We start from the raw sequence: 8041 nt of genomic DNA, 5'->3' as shown, positions 1-8041 counted from the left end.
TGTAATGATTTAGATGTTAATAGTCGAACATAAAATACAATGTTTTTAGTGATAAGGTAGGGTGTAATGATTTAGATGTATTGATAATCGAACATAAAATACAATGTTTTTATTAATTGGATTTTAGTGATAGTTTGCTTGTTGATAAATTAATAAAGTGTGAAATTTAAAATTTTAATTCAAAATTCTTAATTACAGTTTTGTTATTCTGTGTGCTAAGTGTATAGGTTAAGCATATCATAAAAAAATATTTTAATATTATTTATTGCTATTATGCATTGAAAATATAAAAAAAATTATTTTTATAATGAATAATATTAAAATATTTTTTATGATATATTTAACCTATACCTTTGTTGATTGAAAAATATTTTTGATAAAAGTAAGTGAAATCGAAATGAGTCAAGTATGGTTTTTGGAGAAGACACGCGCATAAATATAAAGTTGGAAGTAATTGGTGCTGATTTGGTTTTTGATTGTTTTGTTGATCAAGTGAGTCAAATCGAGAAAAAGATTCGATTCAAAAAAAATCGAGTAAGGCCTTTGAAAGAGCCGGTCGAATAGTTGTGAAAGTGCGAAGTTAATAGCTTTTATTGCACGAGGAGATCATGGGGAATATATACAATCATACGGCGAGAACGGTTACTAAGAGCACCTCCAATGGTGAGTTCCTCTTTGACTTTTTTCTGACATATAGGAACTCTAACCATTGGAGGAGAAAAGGAGCCCGAATTATTTTTAAATTTATAAATTTAAATAATATTATTGAAAAAAATTAATTATATTAATTTTAAGTATTTTAATTAATTAATTAAGTGGGACCACAATAGGGACTAAAGTTAGTTCCTCCTAATGGAGAAGAGATAGATGCTTTGAGTTCCTATTTATTGTTTATGATGCAAAAACTGATGTGGAGTTACTTTTTATGACAGGTGGGCCATAAACAGGAACTGGGATGAGTTCCCTACTGGAGATGGTCTAAGGGAGACTGCACTTCAAATTTGAAATGTTGTATTTAATTTTAATTAATTACCAATTAATTGTCAGTTATGTAAAATTAGCCTATAAATATTAGGAAATCTCAGTGAAGAGGGGTTGGAACTTGGAACTTTTACTCAGAAAAAAATACTCTAACACTCTCACATCCCAGAGAATTCTTGAGTTTGCAATCGAGTTACATTTTCTGTAGGGTTCCTTCCATCTTCTTCTTGCCTTCAATTTATTTTTTCTGTAAACTTAACATTTCAATTAATTTTATTTACTAAGTGTTCTTTACTTTTATTTGTTCAATTTATCCTTCTGTATTTGAATCTTTCATGTTGAAGTCCTTTTGATCCAATCAAAGACATTTTATTGTCTTCTTTTAATTTCATTATAAACTTTTTTATTTATTATTTATTTAGTTTTCAAAACTTTAATCACTAAGTCTTTTTATTAATTTATAGATTTACTTTATTTTAATTTTTAAATTTGGTCTAACCGAAGACGCTTTGATACACTTTTAGAAAATTGGTACTCGCACAGAGGAGTAGGTTTCGCTCCAAAATCATTAGATATCGAATCACTGTCGATTTGCTAAAAATCAACAAAACAACCTTTAAAGCATACGATAGTAAAATCTAATTAATTATTCCCAAACATCCTAGTTGTTGTTAAATTTATTTTAAATTAAAAAAAATAAAAATAAATTAAATATTTTTCCGACAGGCATGACGTTGGAAAACTTATTTATAAAATTTAAATTTAATTAATCAATTAACATCGATGACCTAGTTCTGGCTAATTTTTTCGGATATGATGCACGGTTTGGTGTAACGCCCATTTATGGAGGTTAGTGGTGTTTAACAAGTGTGTGACGACGGTCATCTGACGGAGGGAAATCGGACGGTTCGATTTCATGCAGGGGGTGGGGTCACAAATCGGACCGTCCGATTTATGCGCGATGATGGTGCATGCATGGAAGTCGGACTATACGATTTGTAGCATGCGGAAGAGTGTTGGTTTTTTTTGCCCAAGGAAATCGGACCAACCGATTTGAGGGCCTATTTCAAAAAATGTTGCTCACGAAAATCGGACCCAGCGATTTTGGGTAAAGAAAATTTTCTGGGCGGGCTTTCTGGTAATCGGACCGTCCGATTTTTTTGTTCTTAAAATTTCGAATGGCCATACATCCGGTCGGATGGTCCGATTTGAGTGTGGTATATATATATATAGATGCACCCACCGAATCTGAGCAGCTCATTTCATTCTTCTTCTTCGTTGCTACAACTCTCTAAATCTCTTCTTTGCAGATCTTTTCTTCTTTATTTGTAGATCTCTTCTTCTCTATTATCATGGATGATAGAGTAAGATTAAAAGTGTATTATGATGGCCATATTTTATTACAAATATCAGAAGGAGTGAAATTTGTATGTGATAATCCGTTAGATGTTATTATTCCATTCACACTGTCATTTGAAGAATTAAAAGGGGTCATATGTGAGAAGATGGATTTTGAAATATCTAGGAGAGTGTCGTGTATTCTGTATAGATATCCTATATCTGTCTTTGGTGTGTTCGTGCAATTTCAAACGAAATACGTGACCGACGAAGCGAGCATGCAAGAAATGTTTTCAGTGTATCTTGAAAGTCAGTCGCAAATGACGTTTATCGAATTGTACATCGAGTTCGAGCAATCTGCAGCGGACCGAGATATTGAATTGGAAGATTACAACAGTGATAGTGAAGAAGAGTTCGAAAGTAACTACGAGGTCGTTGATCCGGGTGGAAACGAAGATCAAGCTGACAAGGCTATGGTGGCAAATGTAGCAGATGTGGCAAATGCACTAGCAAATCAGCAGCCGTTTGTGGAGCCGAGTTTCATGCGGTCGTTGGATTTGGATGTCATGCATGCACCGGAGTATCCTCAATATGTAAATGCAGGTGCGCCATTAATTTAAATTAAGATTTGTGATAGTATGATTTGTGCATGCGTTTTGTGTTTAGGACAAATAATTAAGACAAGGGTAAATAGGCAAAATATAGCATGTAATTAGTAATTGTTTAACGTTTAATATAGTCAAATTGGTGATTGAATCAAACTGGCTCGGCCGGTTCGACCGGGGCAGACACTTGGACAGGGCCGGTCGGTTCGATCGGAGCGGCCGGTTCGACTGGACCGACTGGTTCGAATGGACCGGCAGGGTCGATCGGAGCGGCCGGTTCAACCGAAACAGCTTGGTCGACCAAAATGACCGATTTGACTGGACCGGCCATCTAGACCGGATCGGCCGGTCCTCCTAAGCAGGGCATTAGGACGGGAGTTGACGGTTCGATCGGACCGGTCGGTTGGACCGGACCGGCCGGTTCAACTGGACCAGCTTGGTCAACCAAAATGACCGATTTGACTGGACCGGCCATCTAGACCGGATCGGCCGGTCCAAATAAGCAGGGCATTAGGACGGGAGTTGACGGTTCGTCCGGACCGACCGGTTCGGCCGTTCTGACCGGTTCGATAACCGGTTCGGTTTTGAGAAGTACGTTTTCCCTTGTTCTGTGCTTATTAGTTTATTATATTATTAGTTCTGACAACTCTAAAATTTGTGATGTTATTGCAGTAAAGTTTCCCCTTATGCCGGATGGTGAATTTACTGTGGGGATGGAATTCAGTTCTAGGGAGGCAGTAATTAAGGAGATGAAAGATTATACAATCCGCAGAGGTGTAGATTATCGGGTGCATGAGTCAGAACCGACGACATTCTATGCTAAATGCACCCAGTATGGTGCAGGATGTGATTGGCTGATCACGGTGAGCAAAATGTCCAGAAAGTTCTGTTGGGAGATAAGGAGGTACAACGGTAGTCACACCTGTACTAGGGCCACCATTTCTCAAGATCATTCGAAGCTGGATTCCAACACAGTTGCAGAAGCAATAAAGCCGTTGGTAGAAGTTGACCCGTCTATTAGGGTGAAATCAGTGATTGCGGAAGTACAGTCAAAGTTTAACTACACCATTAGTTATCGCAAAGCATGGTTAGCTAAACAGAAGGCAGTGGAGTCAATTTTCGGAGGGTGGGAAGCTTCGTACGAAACCTTGCCGATATGGTTTGAGGCCATGTGTCACAAGGAGCCATCCGCAGTTGTTCATTTTGAAACAATGCCTGCGTACCAGGGAGATGACTTGGTTCCTAATATTCGTGTGCTAAACCGAGTCTTCTGGAGTTATTACCCTTGTATTAGAGCCTTCAGACATTGCAAGCCAATAGTGCAGGTAGACGGAACTCATTTGTATGGAAAGTAAAAGGGTTGTTTGTTGGTTGCAGTCTCACAGGATGGCAACAACAACATCGTGCCGATTGCATTTGCCATAGTTGAGGGAGAGACATCTGAGGCTTAGCACATTTTTCTCAAGGGTACGAAATCTGTAAGGCCGATTCTGACACTCCTAGTTATGGAACCTGACATCAAGCGAGTCGCTAACTTACATTTATGGATACAATTTAAAATACACTATTTAAAAGCGTTTAGTAATTAAATTTACCTATTTGCAATCGGAAAGATTTGAGGATTGCTTGGAATTGGCGCAATGAATGGTAGATGGATCCAAGCCCAGGCAAGCAACAGTGTCAGCGGACCATCAATCTCCTTACAGTCGACCCGAGTTGCTCTACACAATGATCTATACAGGTGTGCCAGGCAGGCCGATCCCCAGCTGAACTGTATGATCCCCCCAAAGTTACGAGTAACGGCAGAAACTTCTAGTGCACCCCTGATGCAGACTTATCTCCAAACATAACGGTCCCAAACAATAACATTATGTGGCACTTCACGTACCTCTGAATCTGGATATCATCAACCAACACTAATCGAGCTTTCAATGCTCGAAACTAAACCAACTTGATGAAACTTCCCCTGCAGTCTGACTTCATAGGTGCAACACCAAACTGGTCCAGGCATTCAGTCTCTAAAGCCTCATAACTGCTCAGTGTCGGTCCCGTAACTGGCAAATCATTCGTCGGCAGACCAAGAATTAAAGCCACATCCTCCAGTGTCACGGCACACTCACCAACCGGAAAGTGGAACGTGTGTGTTTCAGGGCGCCATCTCTCGACCAGAGCATTAACCAATGCCGACTGGCATTGGACAACTCCAATCTGTGAAACATGATAAAAGTCTGTGTCCCGTAAATACCCTTCCACTATTGGATTGTACCGATCCGGCGGCATATAGTGGTCACATTGCAACATTCGAGAACCCTAAACACAAACATAATATTAAATAATTAACAAATTAAATTTATTTATCAACTCAAACTTTCATTACCAAATAACAAGTAAAATGTATCCACAACCACAACCAATAAAAATACCTATTAAATAAAAAACTATTATACTATATACTAATACTAAAGTATTCAAACACTATTATTACATTAATTTCTAACATCATCTTCATAATAAATTACTAATCTCTAACATAATAATAACTATTATTTTAATTAAAATAAAATTTTTTAAAATAAAATAAAAACTTACATAGTTAAGATGATCAAGATAATTAGCAATGTGGAGGTCCGGACGATTAACATCTTTTACTCTTCTTCTTCTTCTCGGCATTGTTAACAAATGGTCCAATTTTTTTTCCTTTACGTTTTATGTATGAAAGGCCATGGAAGAAGCTTGTGGGGTTGCAGGGGGAGAGAGTTTGGTTGCTGAAAATGAAAGAGAATGGGGAGGGAGCGCACCAAAATCACCAAAGTGTTGCTAGTTTCACCTTGGGAGACACTTGCATGCGTGACCGTCCGATTTGTGTACCCTCCCAACCCCGAATTCGGACCGTTCGATTTTCTTGTATAAATCGGTCCGTCCGATTTCTTCATCGCAGCCGTCACATCTGCGTGAAGCACCATGGACGACTATAACGTGGTTATACACCAACGGTTCCCAATATAGAAAATAAAAAAGTGCCTAGTTCTCGTTAAGTTTATTTTAAAATAAAAAACATAAGGTACGTAAATACTAGCATCAATAACTTATTTACGAAATTTAAAATTTAATTGGTTAATTATTATCGATGACCCATCCATGGATAAAGCGATCGGTAAAGGAGCAATGAAGAATTAGATCTTGTAGGTTTGGGCAGAGGTCGATCTCGTCAGGAACTGGGAGCTGGAAGGCAATGAAGTTCTCATGATTTTGGTCGTTGTTGTCATTTTCATGCACGTTTTGACGCTCAATGTGAGTTTTGATTGACGCTACGAGAAAACCATGCAAACCACGGCGGAAGGAAGAAGGAAACAAACCCTTCGCCTTAACGTGGCTACTACGTACGTTTTTGCAATTATGAGTTTTATTTATTGTATTCTTCTTCTTTCACGACTCCTCATATAGTATGGTATGGTATAGTATAGTACTAAGAGTCAATCCCGCTACGTTACCAATATTATTTATGTCAATTTTTACCAACTCTTATTTATAATTGTGTTTAATAAAAGTATTTTTGTGGATGTGTTTAATAAAAATATCTTTTTTATAATTGTGTTTAATAGAAATGTCTTTATAAATATATTTTTTAGATGTGTCTCTTTTTATATGTATTTAAAATATAATAATTAATTATTGTTGACAATAAGTTGACAAATAATATGTTCGTACCCAATACTTTTCCATAGTACTAATCTTGTTTACACCTTTTTAAATGTCTTTAATTGTATTTTTCTTCCCTGTAGACAATCATCGATCTGTTTCCTATCATCATTAATGAAATCAGCCTTATCTTTAATATGTGGGGGGAAAACTTGACGATTTATTTTATAGTTCCTCAGATAAGCTAATATATCTATAGGCAATAATAAATCTTTCATGAGAAAAATCTTCTATGAGTAAGTGGACAGCTATATTTTCATGTTTTTCTTTTATACTTTGATAGTAAGAATGTGTTTCGTTTGTATCTCATTTTCTTTTTTTTTTTAGTATTTTTTGCTTTTAAAATTTTATAGAAAAAAATTTCTATTTTCATCTCTTAATTTTTTACAAAATTTCTAAAATAGAAATGAAAATAAAAATGAAAATAAAAATAAAAATACAAGCTAAATGCATTCTAAATTTTTTACATGTAAGTTTTTATTTTTAGTGACTTATAACTTTTTTAATATTTTTCTATTGTCTAACTCAAATTTTTAGTGTTAATTATAAATTTTACGTGACCCTTACGTACTTGAGTCATATACCATTTTCTTTTGTTTTAATAATAATTATCTCCTTACTTTTTTAAAATTTATAATGAAAATCAACACATGATCACATCATAATGGATAATACTAGGGAGACTTGTCTTATTTAACATTTATTAATTATCACAACAATTAATAAATATTAAATAAGACAAATTATGACTGTTTTACCTAATTTTTTTTACTTACCAAACATTTCTACATCATAATAAGTATTTTACATAAGATGAATTTTACTTAATTAAATTGCTAACGAAAGGTTTTAAATTCTTAAAAAAAACCTCTCGTTAGCAAAGAGATAAATAATTTTTAACTTTGTAATTAAAAGATATATTCTGAGAAATCAAATAATTTAAATGTCATGTAATCAATCCAAAAAATATCTTGATTTAAATTTATATTAGATGCATTATGAAAAGTAATTTAACTTTTTTCATCATATGGAATCAATTCATAGAGTAACTTGTTTGGAAGTACGTTTCTAATAAAATACAATTCCTTTCTAAAATATCTGAACTATATTTTTTTTTTGGTGACTGAACTATATTGATATCAAATTTTTATCTAATTTTTCGTTGTATGAATGTATAAAAAAGTAAAATTATTTAATAATACGGAATGACTATTGACTACTATTAAATAGCTCCTAGAAGAATGGTCTTGCTCTTTATTAAAAAAGATAAAATGACTCTATGGTAGCACAGGCTGCACAGCTACATACAGAGAAATCAAAGGTATACAATTAATAGAATTAATATCTTTGAAACTAAGAATTTACTCTTGAACCGTATATATTAATTAATAAAAAATAAAAAGATTTTATTAACGAGT

The 8041-nt window shown here is 34.9% G+C and overlaps 2 protein-coding genes across 2 annotated transcripts; one reads left to right on the top strand and one right to left on the bottom strand.

Moving 5' to 3' along the window:
• Positions 2334 to 4375, top strand: LOC107611177. Its single transcript, XM_016313131.1, has 4 exons — positions 2334 to 2656; positions 2717 to 2922; positions 3597 to 4211; positions 4302 to 4375. Exons 1-4 carry the CDS (start codon positions 2334 to 2336, stop codon positions 4373 to 4375), a joined length of 1218 nt encoding a protein of 405 aa, XP_016168617.1.
• On the bottom strand, positions 4516 to 5594 carry LOC107611176 (serine/threonine-protein phosphatase 7 long form homolog). Its single transcript, XM_016313130.1, has 3 exons — positions 5514 to 5594; positions 4876 to 5234; positions 4516 to 4747 (listed from the first exon to the last, which is right to left on the bottom strand). Exons 1-3 carry the CDS (start codon positions 5592 to 5594, stop codon positions 4516 to 4518), a joined length of 672 nt encoding a protein of 223 aa, XP_016168616.1.

The sequence above is a fragment of the Arachis ipaensis genome, chromosome B08 (assembly GCF_000816755.2).
Source record: "Arachis ipaensis cultivar K30076 chromosome B08, Araip1.1, whole genome shotgun sequence".
Classification (NCBI taxonomy): Eukaryota; Viridiplantae; Streptophyta; class Magnoliopsida; order Fabales; family Fabaceae; genus Arachis; species Arachis ipaensis.
This window is presented reverse-complemented; position numbering and strand designations above follow the sequence as displayed.

Bases quoted from the DNA above. Each gene is read 5' to 3' on its own strand.
- LOC107611177 (XM_016313131.1), top strand. From the start codon at position 2,334: ATGGATGATAGAGTAAGATTAAAAGTGTATTATGATGGCCATATTTTA. The intron at 2,657-2,716 runs GTACATCGAGTT...AGATTACAACAG, and splicing joins CAAATGACGTTTATCGAATT to TGATAGTGAAGAAGAGTTCG. The intron at 2,923-3,596 runs GTGCGCCATTAA...ATGTTATTGCAG, and splicing joins TCCTCAATATGTAAATGCAG to TAAAGTTTCCCCTTATGCCG.
- LOC107611176 (XM_016313130.1), bottom strand. From the start codon at position 5,594: ATGCCGAGAAGAAGAAGAAGAGTAAAAGATGTTAATCGTCCGGACCTC. The intron at 5,235-5,513 runs GTAAGTTTTTAT...GTTTGTGTTTAG, and splicing joins ATCTTGATCATCTTAACTAT to GGTTCTCGAATGTTGCAATG. The intron at 4,748-4,875 runs GTTGGTTTAGTT...AGTCTGCATCAG, and splicing joins TGCAGGGGAAGTTTCATCAA to GGGTGCACTAGAAGTTTCTG.